The 18,347-nt window shown below is 40.0% G+C and overlaps 1 protein-coding gene across 17 annotated transcripts in view; it reads right to left on the reverse strand.

The window, feature by feature from the left end:
- FMN1 (formin 1) overlaps positions 1 to 18,347 on the reverse strand; it is a 498,278-nt gene that overhangs the window by 316,907 nt on the left and 163,024 nt on the right. Inside the window, exon 8 of one of the 17 annotated variants that reach the window (XM_044925243.2) lies at positions 10,282 to 11,598. The exons of the other annotated variants lie outside the window; for them this stretch is intronic. Coding sequence (XP_044781178.2) covers positions 11,561 to 11,598 — 38 coding nt within the window. The 3' untranslated portion in view covers positions 10,282 to 11,560. Of the gene's footprint in view, positions 1 to 10,281; positions 11,599 to 18,347 lie in introns of those variants that run through there. 17 annotated transcript variants of the gene reach the window in all.

Genomic DNA, 18,347 nt, shown 5'->3' on the forward strand with positions numbered 1-18,347 from the left:
GTCTGACTGTAGCCCTGCCAGGCTCTTCCGTCCATGGGATTTTCCAGGCAAGAATACTGGAGTGGGATGCCATTTCCTTCTCCAGGGGATCTTCTCAACCCAGGGATCAAACCAGTGTCTCCTGCATTGGCAGGCAGATTCTTTACTACTGAGCCATGTGGGAAGCCCAGTTTTACATTTACTTTTGGGCTAAGTTATCAAAAAAATTTTACTATCTAACCTATGAAAACATATTGAAATGTGATCATTATTAAACAATAAAATTCATTTGGAAATATAACTCTTATTGGAATGGATAGACTGAAACTTCTGGTGCTCTAACAAAGAAGGCTTCATGGATACCATTACTTGGAATTATCCTTTGACACCCTGGTGGTTTTTACACCTGAACAAGTACAGCCAACTTTGGGAATAGGTTAAATACTTTCCCTTTATAAATTGGTTAGAGGTCCATTTAAATTAAGAAAGTACTAATTTAAGAAGGGCTTCCCTGGTGGCTCGGTGGTAGAGAATCCACCTGCCAATGCAGGAGCCTCAGGTTCAATCCCTGATCGGGGAGGATCCCACACGCTACGGAAAAACCAAGTCCGTGAACCACAACTACTGAGCCTGTACTTTGGAGTCCGGGAGCCACAACCACGGAGGCCTTGAGCCTGCGCTCTGCAACAAGAGAGGCCACTGTAATGGGAAGCCCACACACCGCGGCTGGAGAGTGGTCCCCACTCACTGCAGCTACGGAGGCCTGAGCAGTAACAAAGACCCGGTGCAGCCGAAAAGGGATGGATAGATAAACTTAAAAGAAAACACTATTGAAAGTTGAGGATATGGAAGGTAAATTGCTCAAAATTATCCATGCCCCCCCCCACCCCTTGGAGGGTCCTTCTGCATCCCGCATTTGAAGACTACTGATCTAGCTCTATATTCAAAGTACCTGTGCGTCATGTGAAAAAGGCCGATTCATGGACCTACTCCAGATATCGGTATTATCTGAATTAAAAGGCTCCCCAGATTACTTCCTGCCTCACTAGAGACTGAGAAACAAACTGGGACACAAAACAAACACATAAAATGTTAAATGATGTGTGATTTGAATAAAAATTCAATAATAGAAGACCTATCACAGGTAGGACCTAGTGACCAAGGGATTCAGAGACGCTCATGAGAGGGTGGGATAGTCAAAGGCTTTCTGGAACTGGGGGAAGGATGGGTAGAATGTGAAGAGAAAGAAGCAGAGGTAAATGGTTTTCCAAGTTTGATTGCAAATATTGACTTTGTTGACCAGGAAGGAGCAATTGATGTCCTCAGGAAGAACGTGGCTCATCACAGAAAGTCCCTGGTGGGTCAGCAGTGGGTTATTGTGCTTGAGTGTTGCAAACATAATTATTTGCTGTTGAAGACAGAAATGTGTGTGTGTGTGTGTGCACTCAGTCGTGTTTGACTCTTTGTGACCCCACAGACTGTAGTCTGCCAGGCTCCTCTGTTCACGGAATTTTCCTGGCACAAATACTAGAGTAGGTTGCCATTTCCTTCTTCAGGGGATCTTCCTGACCCAGGGATCCAACCTATGTCTCCTGAGTCTCCTGTACTGCAGGCATTCTTTACTGCTGAGCTACCAGGGAAACCCCGAAGACAGAAATAAGTGGTTGATAATACTAATCCAGGTGAACTGGTTTTAGACAACTGGTTTTGTATGTTTGTTTCAAGCAAATTGACCTAGAGCTGAACACATATTTTATCCATGTATTGGACAATCCATAATCAGTGGATTCTCTACCACTGAGCTACCAAGTAAGCCATAAGGATAACTATATATTGCTACTAAGTCACACATTCATTACAGGCTTCACAGGCAATGAATTCAAATTATTAGGGCTTAGCAAAAGGTATAAGCCATCACCTAAAATGCAACCAAGAGTATCTAGAATTTTTTTTATTAACTCTGATTCCATTATTGCTGAATATCAAAAATAACATTTTTTTTAAATGTATGTGTTCACAAGAAAGTAGAAATCCTTGATTGCCTCTATCATCTATCCTCTGGGTCACTACAAGGATCACACCAAACTGGTCTACTTCCCTCAGTAGCCACTCACCTCCTTCCCAGATCCATACTCATCCTCAATATCTCTAAAGTAGTCCTACAATATTTGCATTTGGTTCTGTTACTCCCCTGCCTAAAACCTTTCAACAGTTCTCCCCAGTATCTATGGCCCGAGGTCCTCAGGCACAGCATAACACCATATTTTTCTCTCCCCTAAAGACCTGGCCTCCTCCAAGTTTACAGGCATAATGTCCTTGTATATCTTTCCCTTTACCTCTTATCTATCAGTCAAAATAAACTATCCACTATTCTTCAAACAAGCTCTGCTCCATCTTTCCTCTGACCGTTTGGTCTACCTTGCTTCCCCATGACTTATCCAGACTACTATTTTCCATGTCTGCTCAAGAGGCCTGTCCTAGTTGCCCCAAATAGGATTCGATCATGCTCTCCTCTGTGTTCTGCAATATGGTAGACACACTTCAATAAGAGCATTAGACTATTTTACTGCACTTATTTGTATACATTTCACCTCTCTCTCCCCTAGGTTACTCTCCATCACCTACCTACTACCTCTGAGTTGCTTGAGCGAAAGGATCTTGCCTCATTCATCTTTGAACTCCAAGCATCTATCAAACTCACCAGTATATAACAGACACTCAGTAAATATTTGCTAAATAAATGCACATATATTATTAATTGGAATAGTGGAATTGATAATGAATTAGACACTTACAATGTGCTAGATGTTACTAAATAAGAGTTAGATATGATCTAGAAGCAACAGTAACTCTGATTTTATTGCCAGTTACCTGCAACTTCTAAGATTACAATACAAGATAGAACATGTGTTCTAAGTAAGTCAAGGGAAATCCCCCAGGAGTTGTCCTAGCTGTACCATGTAACTTAACACACAATAGAGCTGCTTTTCAAAGTTCACTTCCACTTAGTTTGATTGGTAGTACACTGAAGAAGGAATCTTAATGCTAAGGAAAAAATAACATCAGAGAAAAACACAAGGAGCAGATCTAAAACCCATTTCGCTGTTGTTTTCATCTTAACAAATCCATTGCTCCATTGCAGTCACTGTACACTTTGCTACTTAAAATATGAAGAATGTCTCCAGAGTTTCCTTTAGATTACCTTATCTTGAATACACAAAATTTATTACATTTGGCTAAGACTTTTCTTTATTTAAAATGACCAGAAAATCAGCAAATCAAATTCAGTCTTTCATCATGATGAGATAGTACAGAGAAGATTCCACACTAATGAATTTAAAATGTAATTACTGGATATTCAGATTTTTTAAAACATGAATCACACAGTCATTTCAATAAATATATCCCTCACATATAAAACTCAAACTACTTTTTGTGATTTCAACACTTAGAAGCCCAGATATAAAAATAACATTCCTTAACTTGATAAAAGCTACTGACCAAAAAATGTCCAACCAGCATAATGCTTAACTGGAAAATATTAGATGGAAGTCAATAAAATCAGGAATAGCACAAGGAAGTCTACTAAGTTCTATGTTTCTAGCTTTGTTTTGGAGGCTCTAGTCAATAGAAAAAGTCCATAAAAAGAGATAGGCAACAATCTGTTTTTTTTTTTTTCTAGTTAAAAATTTGACTAAAAATGGGCAATAGTATTTGAATAGACATTCATCCATAGAAGATACACCAGTGACCAACAGGCACATAAGAAGACATTCAACAGCACTCCTTGGAAGGAAAGTTATGACCAACCTAGATAGCATATTCAAAAGCAGAGACATTACTTTGCCAACAAAGGTTCGTCTAGTCAAGGCTATGGTTTTTCCTATGGTCATGTATGGATGTGAGAGTTAGACTGTGAAGAAGGCTGAGCGCCAAAGAATTGATGCTCTTGAACTGTAGTGTTGGAGAAGACTCTTGAGAGTCCCTTGGACTGCAAGGAGATCCAACCAGTCCATTCTGAAGGAGATCAGCCCTGGGATTTCTTTGGAAGGAAGGATGCTAAAGCTGAAACTCCAGTCCTTTGGCCACCTCATGCGAAGAGTTGACTCATTGGAAAAGACTCTGATGCTGGGAGGGATTGGGGGCAGGAGGAGAAGGGGACGACAGAGGATGAGATGGCTGGATGGCATCACTGACTCGATGGACGTGAGTCTGAGTGAACTCCGGGAGTTGGTGATGGACAAGGAGGCCTGGCGTGCTGCGATTCATGGGGTCGCAAAGAGTCGGACACGACTGAGTGACTGATCTGATCTGATCTGAATAATTAGAGAAATTCAAATCTAAACACAATGAGACAATACACTGATTGAGGTGGCTACTACTAAACAAATAAAAAAATCAGAAAGTAACAAGTGTTGACAAGGTGGATAAATTGGAACTTGCACAATACAGTAGCAATGTATCATTTAGCAGCTATGAAAAGCAGTATGGAGGCGCCTTCAAAGTAAAATAAAACTGTCATATGATCCGGCGATCCCACCTCTAGTATATACTCAAAAGAATTCAAAGCAGGGTCCCAAGGAAATATTTGTACATTTATGGTCATAGCAGCATTATTAACAATAGCTCAAAGTAGAAGCAACCCAAGTGTTTATTGATGGATAGATAAAGAAAATGTGGTACAGACCATATATAGTAGAATATTATTCAACCTTAAAAATGGAGAAGAATCTGATACATTTTAACACAGGGATGAATCTTGAGGACATTATGCAAAGTGAAATAAACCAGTCACACAAAGACAAATACTGTATGATTCCACTTATATGAGGCACCTGAAATAGTCAAATTCATAAAATAGAAAATAAGGTAGTGGTTGCCAGAGTTTGGGAAAACAAGAGAAATGAACAGTTGCTTAATGTGTACAGTTTCAGGTATGAAAATGAAAAAGTCCTAGATATCTGTTACACAACATAAATATACTTAACACTACTGAACTCTACTTAAAATGGCTAACTTCTATTCACCCTTAGGTAAACCATATGTGCTACATTTACAGAGTGTTAATAAATGTTTTGAGTAAGTGATAAAAAAATTTTCATGGTTAAGATGATAAATTTTATATCCATTTTATAACAAACGCAAATTGTCATCATTTGTCTATAAAAAAAAATTCTAAGACTCTCGACTGAAAAATTAGAACTAAGATGGAAACAAAATCAAAAACAGATTCTATAAGCTAAGCACACTGTCACCCATATCATACCTTTATGTATGCCACACACAGAAATAAATTGCAGACTGAATAAAATCTAAATATATATGCATATGAGTTAAAATACATATATTGTTCAAGTTTAGGTTGGGGAAGGCTTCCTTAAGACCAACAACAATAAAAACAACAACTCCCTGAAAAGATATGACTACATAAAACAAAATTTCCATATAATGAATGACAGCAAAAGGTAAAAGAAATGGCAAGCTAAAGACTAGGATTGTGATATATATTTACACTTGTATATATAAGGAAATCAAGGACTAATTCCCTTAACATATAAAAGTGAAAGTGAAGTTGCTCAGTCGTGTCTGACTCTTTGCCACCCCATGGACTGTAGCCCACCAGGTTCCTCCATCCATGGGATTTTCCAGGCAAGAATATTGGAATGGGTTGCCATTTCCTTCTCCAGGTCTTCCCGACCCAGGGATTGAACCCAGGTCTCCCGCATTGCAGGCAGACGCTTTACCATCTGAGCCACCAGGGAAGTCCTGGTGGACTTATATAAACACCTCCTTTTAAATCAGTAAGAATAGAGAATGACCCAATTTACAAAAGGGCAAAGAACACAAGCAAACAAGTCACAAAAGACAGTGAAAAGACGTCCAACTATGCGAGTATCGGAGAAATACAAATTAAAAATAGTGGTATGCAATTTTTAACCTTAGATTGGCATAAATTAAATGAATACTGGTGAAATGTGAGTAAAGGACCTTCTTGTTTTAGCTGAGTATTAATGGGTTTCATATTTTGAGAGGGCAGCTGTGTAGTATCTATCAGCATTTAAAACGGGCAGGAACTCTTAAAAATTCTACTCCTATCCTATCGAAACACTCACTGGTATGCACAAATAGATATATAATAATTTCATTAAAGCACTGTTTGCAACAGTGAAAGATTCTAAAAGTTAAAAGGTTCATTAAAAAGGAAAGAGTTCAATAATTCCAGTAACTATTTTATTGAGAGAGACATTCTGACAAAAAGTCATTACATGGAATTTTTTTAAATGTGCACAACTGCATCAAAACTTTAGAATACTTAGGAAACGATTTAAGGGACATTAAAACCTCCACAAAGAAAACTGAACAGAGAAATCAGAAAAGACAATATACAAATATTTATAGAAAAGATATACATACTATATGGAATTAAAAACTCAGTATTGTAAAGATGTCAATGCAATCAAAACCACAATGTCCAAGTTAATAAAGTCATTTTAAAATGTATATGCAAATACAAACTGCTGAGAATAACCAAGGTTAAAGGACACACTCTAGTAGATCATGATTTATTATAGTTGCCATTAAGACAGTGCTACACTGTTACAAGGTTAGATAAATCTAGAGAACACTGGAACAGAATACAGTGTCCAGGGGAGGAAGGTGGGTTTCTCAGTAAATAATTCCAGATAATTTTGATATAGAAAAAACAAACTGGATCTCCACCTCAACTTGTACACAAAAATCAATGCCCAGTATATTGTAAAAGTTTAAAGACAAATGAAGAACATTAATACCTTTATAAGAGAGTATTTTCATGACTGACTTAGGAAAGGATTATTTTAAGAAGGCTTAAAATACGCTAATGATAGGACAAGAATGATTATAATAAAAGTGAGAATTTCTATTCATCAAAAGGTACCATCAAGATAATGAAAAGCTCATCCAGAGAGTAAGAGAAAATACTTCAAACATATTTAACCAAATGGCTAATATCCAGCATATACAAATAACTTCTGTGTAAAATAATAAAAAAGAATCTACTTATTAAAAATGAACAAGTGATTCGAACAGGCACTTTATAAAACAGGAGATCCAATGGTCAATAAGCATATGAAAAAGTGCTTAACTGGGAAACAGCAGTTAACAACAGACTGGCTTGAATTAGAAAAATCAACCAAACCAAATGTTGGCAAAGATGTGGCACAATCGGAACTGTGATGTTTTGAGATGGGAATACAAATTGATACCATCATTTTGGAAAAGTATTTGGTATCATCTACTAACATTGATGTTCAAGCTGGTTTTAGAAAAGGCAGAGGAACCAGAGATCAACTTGCCAACATCCGCTGGATCATTGAAAAAGCAAGAGAGTTCCAGAAAAACGTCTATTTCTGCTTTATTGACTATGCCAAAGCCCTTGACTGTCTGGATCACAATAAACTGCAGAAATTCTGAAAGAGATGGGAATACCAGACCACCTGACCTGCCTCTTGAGAAATCTGTATGCAGATCAGGAAGCAACAGTTAGAACTGGACATGGAACAACAGACTGGTTCCACATAGGAAAAGGAGTACGTCAAGGCTGTATATTGTCACCCTGCCTATTTAACTTATATGCAGAGTACATCATGAAAAATGCTGGGCTGGAAGAAGCACAAGCTGGAATCAAGATTGGCCAGAGAAATATCAATAACTTCAGATGTGCAGATGACACCACCCTTATGGCAGAAACTGAAGAGGAACTAAAAAGCCTCTTGATGAAAGTGAAAGAGGAGAGTGAAAAAGTTGGCTTAAAGCTCAACATTCAGAAAACTAAGATCATGGCATCCGGTCCCATCACTTCATGGGAAATAGATGGGGAAACAGTGGAAATAGTGTCAGACTTTATTTTTTGGGGCTCCCAAATCACTGCAGATGGTGACTGCAGCCATGAAATTAAACAACGCTTACTCCTTGGAAGGAAAGTTATGACCAGCCTAGATAGCACATTCAAAAGCAGAGACATTACTTTGTCAACAAAGGTCCGTCTAGTCAAGGTTATGGTATTTCCAGTGGTCATGTATGGATGTGAGAGTTGGACTGTGAAGAAAGCTGAGCGCCAAAGAATTGATGATTTTGAACTGTGGTGTCGGAGAAGACTCTTGAGAGTCCCTTGGACTGCAAGGAGATATACCCAGTCCATTCAAAAGGAGATCGGTCCTGAGTGTTCATTGGAAGGACTGATGCTAAAGGGGAAACTCCAGTACTTTGGCCACCTCATGCGAAGAGTTGACTAATTGGAAAAAACCCTGATGCTGGGAGGGATTGGGGGCAGGAGGAGAAGGGGATGACAGAGGATGAGATGGCTGGATAGCATCACCAACTCAATGGACTCAGTTTGGGTAAACTCCGGGAGTTGGTGATGGACAGGGAGGCCTGGTGTGCTGCGATTCATGGGGTTGCAAAGAGTCAGACGCGACTGAGCGACTGAACTGAACTAACACTGAAGAATTGATGTTTTTGAATTGTGGTGCTGCGGACAACTCTTGAGAGTCCCATGGACAGCAATGAGATCAAACCAGTTGATCCTAAAGGAAATCAACTACAAGTATTCATTGGAAAAACTGATGTGGAAGCTGAAGCCCCAGGACTTTCGCCACCTGATGCAAAGAGCCAACTCCCTGGAAAAAGACTGTGATGCTGGGAAAGATTGAGAGCAGGAGGAGAAGGGGGCAACCGAGGATGAAATGGTTGGATGGTATCACCAACAGAATGGACATGAGTTTGAGCAAACTCTGGGAAATAATGAAAGACAGGGAAGCCTGGGGTGCTGCAGTCCATGGGGTTGCAAAGAGTCAGACATGACTCAGCAACTGAACAACAACTGACGCTGAATACAGACATATCCTATGACTAGAAACTCCACTCCCCAGTATGTACCAAGGAGAAATGTGTTCCTTTGTGTGCCAAAAGACACATACAAGAAAATGAACAGCAACATACTCATAATAGCCCCAAACTGAGGATAACATGAAGGTCCATCATGGATGAATAAACACATTGCAATACATTCATACAGTGAAGTGGTATAGAACAATGAAAACAAGTAGATTACAGGTATCTACGATTACATGTTTGGTTCTCACAAGCTTAATGTTGAAGGAAAGCAGCCAGACACAAAATGAATCCATTTAGGTTCAGAAGCACTGAAACTAATCTATAGTGTTAGAAGTCAGAACTGTGATTTCTTTGGAGGACAAAGGTAGCTGTGATAGGAAGGGGGCAAGATAGGGGCCTTGGGGTTGTAGGCAATGGACTATTTCTTGATTTGCATGGTGGTTATGTTCACTTTGTTATAATTCATGGAGCTATTATACTATTTGTGATGAAATAAAAATTTGTATTCTAAAGCAAGTCAAGGAAAATTTACAAATTACATTTTTTCTTTGGACTTTGGCTTCCTCTCTCCCCTCTACTGTATATTGTGTATATGCATTACACATTGACCAAACCTTTCCATCAGAAGAAAGAACTACTCAACCATATAAATAACATTCTCCGAGCATCAACAAGATTACTCCTTAGGAACACCCTTCCTTAATCTTGTAAGGTGGTCATGACTCAAGATCTACTACTCTCTCTAATGGGCAGAACAGTTCTTGGAGAGTTCTGAAAGTCTATTCCCAGGTTTTAAGTTTTCAGTTCAGTTCAGTTCAGTTCAGTTCAGTCGCTCAGTCATGTCTGACTCTTTGCGACCCCATGAATCGAAGCATGCCGGGCCTCCCTGTCCATCACCAACTCCCGGAGTTCACTCAGACTCACATCCATCGAGTTGGTGATGCCATCCAGCCATCTCATCTTCTGTCGTCCCCTTCTCCCCCTGCCCTCAATCCCTCCCAGCATCAGAGTCTTTTCCAATCCTTTTAATTTGGCTCAAATAAAATTTTCCATTTCTTTCTGAGGTTGAGTGATTTTTTCATCAGCACTTGTAATATGAGTAATTTTCCATATGTATGCTACACTTCAACATAAACTGTTTTTTTAGAAAGCCAATTGTGGGAATTCCTTGACAATCCAGGCTTCCCACGTGGCACAATGGTAAAGAATCCGCCAACAAATGCAGGAGATGCAAGAGATGCAGGTTTGATCCCTGGGTCGGGAAGATCCCCTGGAGTAGGAATGGCGACCCACTCCAGTATTCTTTCCTGTAAAATTCCATGGACACAGGAGCCTGGTTGCCTACAGTTTATGGGGTCACAGAGTCAGACACAACTGAGCATACACGCATGCACACACACACACACCTTGGCGATCCAGTGGTTAGGACTCCATGCTTTCATGCCATGGACCCAGGTACAATCCCTGGTTGGGGATCTAAGACCCTGCAAGCTGCTTGGTGTGGTCAAAAAATAAATAACATATAAGCTAGTTGTGATGCCACTGAATTTCATATATTATCTCATTTTATCTTTACAATAATTATTTTAAATTATCATCATTGCTCTTTTTAAAGTTAGTACATGGAAGAGCCATGCTTCAAACTCAACTCTATTTGATGCCCAAACCTATGAAACCCAAAGTAAAGGAAATACCAAACTTAAGCACATCCCTAAGATTTCCCTGGTTCAATTTCTTTCTCTCTGAGATCATCTTCTACTTTTCCCATCTTACATTCTCACTCCTTCCTCTGGGAAAGAGGGCTCAAGAGTTTAGCCATGGAACCTTTGCTTTAGTTACTAGTCAGAAATACAGTCATTTGTTCTTTCTATCAAAGAGGAAAACATTCACCATGTCCCAACTGCTGTTTCTGGGAGGAGGGATCTCAAAGAGTGAGTGCCCTTTCTTGGCTGAGCTGGTGGGTGATCCCAGAACAGTAAAGGTGGACCAGAGGAAAGAATTCAATGCAAGTGAAAGATGTGTGTTGTAGGGGGAATGGTAGAGGGGAGGGTACAGAGGTTGGAATGGTAGAGTGGTGCTTGGTGGAGGATCCAGAGAACAAACACTGGGCAGCTGGCAATAGATTTGAAAAACAGAAGAAAAATGAGGTCACCTGGATAGAAATTTTCAGTAAAAAAAAAAAATAATAATAATGAAAGGAGGTATTTGTGAAAATGTGGCACAGGATATGGCATATCAAACCTCAGCCTCACCTCCCCAAAAGAAGGTTCAAAGTGGATTTTAGTCCTTGTTTTATTTTCTCTAAAACATCATAAGACTACTGAAATACATAACCATTAAAATAAAAACATTTGTTCCTGTACCTCCTAAAATCAAATAATATGCACCCTGCATTTCAGCATACAAACTGAGCCCCATGAGCCCCACCTGAACTTTGCAAGAATTCACAAACCAGAAGCATTTTTATTTGCTTTACATTGCTTAAGTGAGACTAGACCATATTAAAGATACCATTAAAATTCCTATTAACAATTTTTATGAGTCAAAAAGCAGCATGAAATGACCCAGTTAATTTCTGTGGATGTGTCTGGTGAGCTGGCATGGTACCCATATCTCTCCTTTATTATTCAGATGGACTCACTCCAGTGCTATAATACTTTGTTTTTTTTTGTTGTTGTTGTTGTTGTTTTAATAATCAGCATAATTCTTAAATGCTCCTGTTCCCATGTGCTTTCCTTGCTGGAGCTTTAATTGTTGTATGTTGGCAGGAAAAAAAAAAAAAAAAAACATTACTCAGTCTCCAATGCATTCCACCACCCCTATCCCCGACTTGAAGCTGTGGTTCTTCTCTTTCTTCTGTCATTTCAGCTCTCTTATTAATTACATGTATCTTTCCGTAAGTCATAACCTCTCTGGCTCTCATTTGTAAAACTAATAGGATTAATCACACAATTTCTGAGATGCTTGTATCTCTAAATTCTTAATATTCTAAAGTTTCAGATTCTGTATTTTGATCTCTTGCTTTTCGTCCTCTGAGCTAAAGACCTTTACTAATATTTCCTAGGACACAACATATGATTCCTGAGTCACTGGTCCACATTTTGGAATTCCCTCTGCTAAATATCAATTCTTAGTTCCCATTTGTGTTCAGGAAGTCAGTCTCCCTCCCCCACAGCTCCCAGACACATAGTAGAAGCCTGTAACACTTGTGTCACCTCTGATTTCTCAGTATAAGATGCAAAGTTTTCCTGGGCCATTGGCACAGCTTCCAATTTCTGGACCATCACCCTAACTCCATGCAAGTGATGGTAACATGTCACAAAGGCCTGTGAAATATACAATGAACTAACCTATTGCCTAGACCATGAAAGAAGACACTTAGGAAAATCTGAATGGACGTATGATATTAAAGGAAAATCCATTCATGGCTAACATAGCTTGTTAGCTATGAATGAAGTTTTTAAAAGTACTAGAGGCCGATGAAATATTCCAAGATATTTATAGCTCTCCCTGGCTGGTGGAGACGAGAACGTCTGACTCACCAGGAAGGGTGGCAAACAGCTCTATCACTTTATAAGCAAGGGAACCTAAATTAGAAACAAACCAGAAAGTAGGCGGATCTTTATTATCAAGCTGAGGAATGGGTTACCTAAATTACTCCAAATAGGGATGCTCCTGAGCTACTCCAAGGTTCTGGGTGGTGTGAATAAGCCCAAAGAGATGCCATACGCACTGACAACTTGCCCACTCACAGTAACCCTGGTGCCTGCTGTTAGGTTCTATTTACTACATAAGCCACAGTGTTCCTTGAGTATGGTGGTCCTTGTGCCAGCCCCCAGTCCCAGGCCAGCTCTGAGGTGCAGCCAGGGGAGAGAAGGGCAGTTCCAGATGCACGCTGAAAGAGAAACTAAAGACGCATAGTTCATTTTATTTTGGGAAAACATGAGGGCTTGCTTTCTTTGTCCTTTTTTTCTCCATTTTTTTCTTGGGTAATTAAGTGACTGCCAGTTTCCTAAATGGTACCATTTTAATCTCACACACATTAGCTTCATTTCCTCTTCGGATGTTGAAGTACACAGTATGATGGTGTACTTTTTAAATATCCTAATACTTAAATAATAATGAAAGAAATGTTTCAGGTCATTCGTTATAACACAAAATAGGAGATGAAGAGGAAAGGAGGCCCAGCTCTAGGCTGAGCATTTGCAGCAAAGGTTCTTCATCTAAACCTGGGGACGTGGCAGGAGGTGGGGGAGGGTGTCCACAGATGGTTGTGGGGTGAGGAGGAGGGTCTGAAAGACTGTAGATGCAAAATTAACTGCAATGTCTTCTTCCATAGCTTTCTATCATCATTAGCCTTTTAAGGGGTCTCAGAATACTAAGAATCACCAACCAGAGTAAAACTAAGGAACAGTACCCCTGAGATCAGATGGTCCAAACATGCCCTTCACTCAGGCCAGCCCTGACCTCAGGAGGAAAATTTGAGTATCCAGTGCATGTGACTCACTAGATTAGAAGGAATGCATTTGACTTTAAGGAAAAGTAATCACAAGATACAGTTTCACATCAATTTTTTTTTTTTTTTTTTCAAAAAATAACATGCCTGGGAATACATTTAGACACAATACAAGATATACCCCTATGTATCCATTTATTTAGTTTATTAAGTCAGAAAAGAAAACTTAAATAGGTTTAAAGATATGTTCCTGGTAAGAAATACTAAGCATTTTAAAGATTTCGATTCTCATTCCCACCTTCACATTAATTTATAAATAATGCAATTCCAATAAAAGTCCCAAAGGGAGTCTTTCAAAATAAGACTAAGTAAGCTAAAGTTTTCTGGAAGAAAAAAATAAGAAACAAAAAATTTTTTGGAAGTATGCCTGGGAACTTGAACAGATTCTGAGATATATTATATAGGTACAATAATGAAGATACTGGTACAAAATCCAAACACAAAGAGAAAAGAAAGCTCAATACTGTCCTAAACTTATCCTGGAGAGGAATAATTACTCCAGAAGCTTGCTATACAATTAGCTACTTACAAAACCGGAAGCTGCCATTAGCTTTCTACTGCAGGCTAGGCCCTGAAATAAGTTTTCAATATGAAATGGACAAAAAGAAGAGAAGGAAAGAAGAGGTAGAAAGAAATCACTTAAGAAATTTAAACATAAAGCTGATATTTGAGTAGGGGAAGTCCTCTGAAGCCAAAAGAAAGGCCATACAATAAAATGAGAGTAGATTTGATTATATAAACATCTTAAATTTCTATACACCAGAAAATACAAGTAAAATAGAACGCAAATAAGAGGAAAAAATAATTTCAGTGTTTTAAAAGTATTGATTTCATACTGAACAACTTTAGATAAGAAAATTAAGTTTGGCAATTAACATGCATAAAAACCTGAAAAAGGCATAAACACTTTTATTTAGCCATTGCACAAGCAATGTATCCTAAATAAAGAAAACACTGATAAACTATGTTATTTTCATCATTATACATTTCAAAAAATGAAATCTACAAATTAATCATTGTTCAATGCAGAAATCAAAGATAAGTCACATTTTCAAGTATAAAAAGCAGTCTGTACAGTGTGATAAAAAAATTTTAAGTATTAAATTCACACAGGACTATCACCATTCAAAATGGTGGAAATGATATCTCTATGAAACACAATTTAGAGATTCTGTTTTACTCTGTGTTATTTCTAGATATTTCCAAACTTATTTTATTTTGTAATATTGGGAAACCACTGAAAGCCTATGGAAGATTTTCTGAGATCAGTAAACAAAGCCTCTATACTAAGGTGAAGTAGGAGTGCACAGGGCAAGGCTCTGAGTAATAGCCATTGTCTTTTTCTATGAACTGACTGGAGCAGAAAACATACCCTCCCACGGGATACAAGGGAGGAGCTTTTCTTCACGCCCTATGTGGTCAGGAACGATGTGGTACGTGTGTGCCAATTCTTTGCACAGACTGTCGGGCTTCAGAACCTTCTTTCACCTGGAGTCATCCAGCAGTGTAACTGTGCTGGGTATCTTTCATTTGCCTCCCAGATCCACTCTCGCCCCTTCTGGGTCTTTTTCTGGGCTCTGCTGTCTGGCCTAAAGCAGATCCCAGTCCTCTAACTTCTCTTTGGATTTGGCCAAGAGGAGAGATGGCAGGAGACCAGAGAGCAGGAGAAGAAAGTCAGAGCATTCATTCCCCCAGCTCCCTCCCACGGACAGGTCACCATGGACTGGCTGCATCCCTCCACTGAAGGCCACGGCTCCTGTTGGGTAGCCCCCTCCACACCACTCAGCCTCCCTCTGACATTATGGGTTTTCTAGCAGCTTCACCTGGCCCTGCCTGGGCTGTAAACTCCTCCCATGATTACTAGCCCCAGAGAGCTGCTCCATCTCTCACTGCTTTTCCCAAACCCCATCCACACCTTTGTAAACCATCTCCAACAAACTGTCAATCAAATCATCCTCACTTGATCCCTGACAAGACCCTGGCTGATACAGTAATAGTATACAGAATTATCCAAAGACAAAATAAGTATAGCTAAGTGCATTTATTCTCCATAAAGCAAAATGGGAAAAAAAAAAAAAAAGTAGCCTAATAGGGTCTATAAAATTCTTTCAAGTTTGAGATAAAAGTTTAACCCCATGTTACCTCTATTATTTGACTATTCTATGATACCTAGATCCTTATTATGTCCAATCTTTTTTTTTTTTTTTTTTTTTTTTAGAAGACATTGGGCCCGTTACAAACCCTTAAGTAACCTCACCACAGATAGGACAGCCTGTTAGAGGAGGAACAGAAGAGATCCCTGGGGATCTATCTCTGATAAGACAAACAGCTTTTGCAGCATTAAACTTAAAGGTAGACATTGACTTTTTTTTCGTTTAGGTTCCCCTTGTATTGTTTCACACCTTTTCACTTGGTTGTGACTTGGTTTTACTTAGCCCTGGGCTTCACAAGGTCATCAAGTTTTCTCCACCCAGATGTTTCTGGTCTGCAGTGCAGGAACGCGGCAGGGACTCAACCTGACTTAACCATTTAAGAATGTGATGAGCCCACTGAAAAATTCCTCCTAAAAAAAGCCAGACTATCCCACAAGCTTGTTTCGAGAGCAAACTTCTGTACTCAGGAGGAGGAGGAAAGACAATTCTGTGAACATGAGGGCTGTCACTTAGATTATAGTCCCCAGTCCAATTCCAAGGAATGCTGGGGTGGGGGAGGGGATGGGGGGCAGGGGAGAGAGAATGCTCTTTTCACTCACAATAGCTTTGAGGCATACCAAGCACAAAGCAGAACTGCATTGCTAATAATGTATGAAAGGACAGTACAGGGCTTGGGAAAAGGGATTCTTTCTCATTTGAGCAGAGCGATTCAAATACTGTGTGAATGAACACAGGGGACCCTCCCTGGTAGAGGTCAACTCCAACCTGCCCAAGTCCCTTGAGTGACAGCTCTGGTGGGCGCTAGTGCCCCTCTCAACTGGCACATCACCTGGGCTCTGAGAGCTCAGAGACTGGCAGTGGAAGGGCCCTTGATGGTGGATGCAGCGTCATCAGAATGGCAGCAGAGGCTCCAGTGGGAGCCAAAAGCTTTAGCTGCCGAGGGAGTGAGTTTGTTGCCGTGTCAGCAGCTATACATGCTGCTGATGGCTTTGGCAGTGGCAGAAGAGTGCACCCTTGACAGCTGGCACCAGCAACAGTGGTCAGCTTCTCTCACATGGCGACGAGGGCTCCAGAAGCCATAGTTTAAAGGGACAGCTTCCCTTAGATCAGCTCTTTCTTTTTATCCTTGAACAAAAGTGATCTGACTATATCAGATGACCACCTAAGCCCTCAGAAAGACATCACTGAACGATGAACTCTGAACAGAGGGAAACACAAGCAGCGGCACATCCAAAGTAGCCAAGAGCAGCACAAGGACAGTGAGAGATTCAAGGTGGAAAAAACACCTCTGGGCCAGCCCTGCCGAGGACTGGGCTCCGACGCTGACAGCGCAGAACTCTTACATCTGTGTGCTTAATCACTCAGTTGTGTCTGGCTCTTCGTGACCCCGTGAACTGTAGCCCGCAAGGCTCCTCTGTTCATGGGATTCTCCAAGCAAGAATACTAGAGAGGATAACCATTCCCTTCTCCAGGGGATCTTCCTAACCCAGGGATGGAACCCAAGTCTCCTGCATTGCAGATTCTTTATCATCTGAGTCAATAGCATACTTGAAATACGAATGCTAGACTCCTGCTATCCCATTTCACTAAATGAATTATACATGCCAGGAAAAATTAAAAGCACTTCGAACACCCTAAAATATTTTGGATCTCATTTTTCTATCTCTGTGCTCCCTACTTCCCTAAGGGCAGGGAAACCAATGGAAATACCACAAAATGTATTCAGTTATAAACTACGTGCTTATAAGACTCCAGATTTCTCAACAACAGAACTTAAAATCACAAGGCAAGTGTTAACTTCCTCAAGATTAGCAATAAATGACAAGGCAACCATATGTTGGTATTGAGTCTTGGAGTAAAAAGAAGTTTCCTGCAGGCATAGGGTATCTGCTTTAATACTCCGTAAAGTGTTATCAGCAGAGTAATTACTGCTACAAGGTTCATAAGAAAATAAGCACCAGACCTGGGAGCACAGAAAGTGAGCCACAGGACTGCCACCCATGGGAACCCGCTGGGGACCGAGATGCCTTCTCCAGACAACAGTCAGTCTTCTCTCTGCAGCAAGCTGTCCTTGTACCAGCAGAACGCACCCAAGAGGACTGTTACTATTCATTGCTTCCCCCCTCCTTTTCCCTCATCTAATCCCAGACCTTAGATTGCTCTGTGAACACACATTTCATGACCAAAAAAAGACAGAGAGCTTGGAAAGCTACTGACTTTGGGTGTAATTACACAGCAAGGTAATGACAGGATTCCTCTGAGCTTCTAGAAACAGAAGAGGAGAGAAAGCAATACTCGGGAATCTCTATAGAGTATAAATGCCCCCAAATGTGATTTGACATAGACTGAAAAGTCATTTAGGACCTTTCTTTCTCTACTCAGCAAATGCTCATTATCACAAGGAAGACTGCCACCCCATTATACACTGGGAATAAGAACTCAGAGGATTCTGGTTTTTCACTAAAGGGAGCTTCAGGACTTTTGACTGTTCAAACTGCCAGATTATGGAAAAGACAACTTGGTAGGTGGTCAGTATTGCAGTCATAAGCATTCTGATTTTGGAAAAATCAAATGTAGGCAAGAAGAACGAAATTGTAATACACATTTTCACCAAGGTTATCATAGCTTTCACTCTGTAAGTCAAGCAGGTCAGAAAAAAACGTCATCAAGTTGTTGTCTTGGGGGTAGTCAGAAGTTTGCAACTGTGTACGTGGAGGCTAGAATTCAGATCCATTTGTGCCATCACTTACTGATTGTAACTTTATCATCTTTCAAAAAGCCTGTGGATTACTAAACCATCCAAACTTTGATCCACTTATGTCAAC

This window comes from Bubalus bubalis, chromosome 11 (assembly GCF_019923935.1).
Source record: "Bubalus bubalis isolate 160015118507 breed Murrah chromosome 11, NDDB_SH_1, whole genome shotgun sequence".
In the NCBI taxonomy this organism is placed as follows: domain Eukaryota; kingdom Metazoa; phylum Chordata; class Mammalia; order Artiodactyla; family Bovidae; genus Bubalus; species Bubalus bubalis.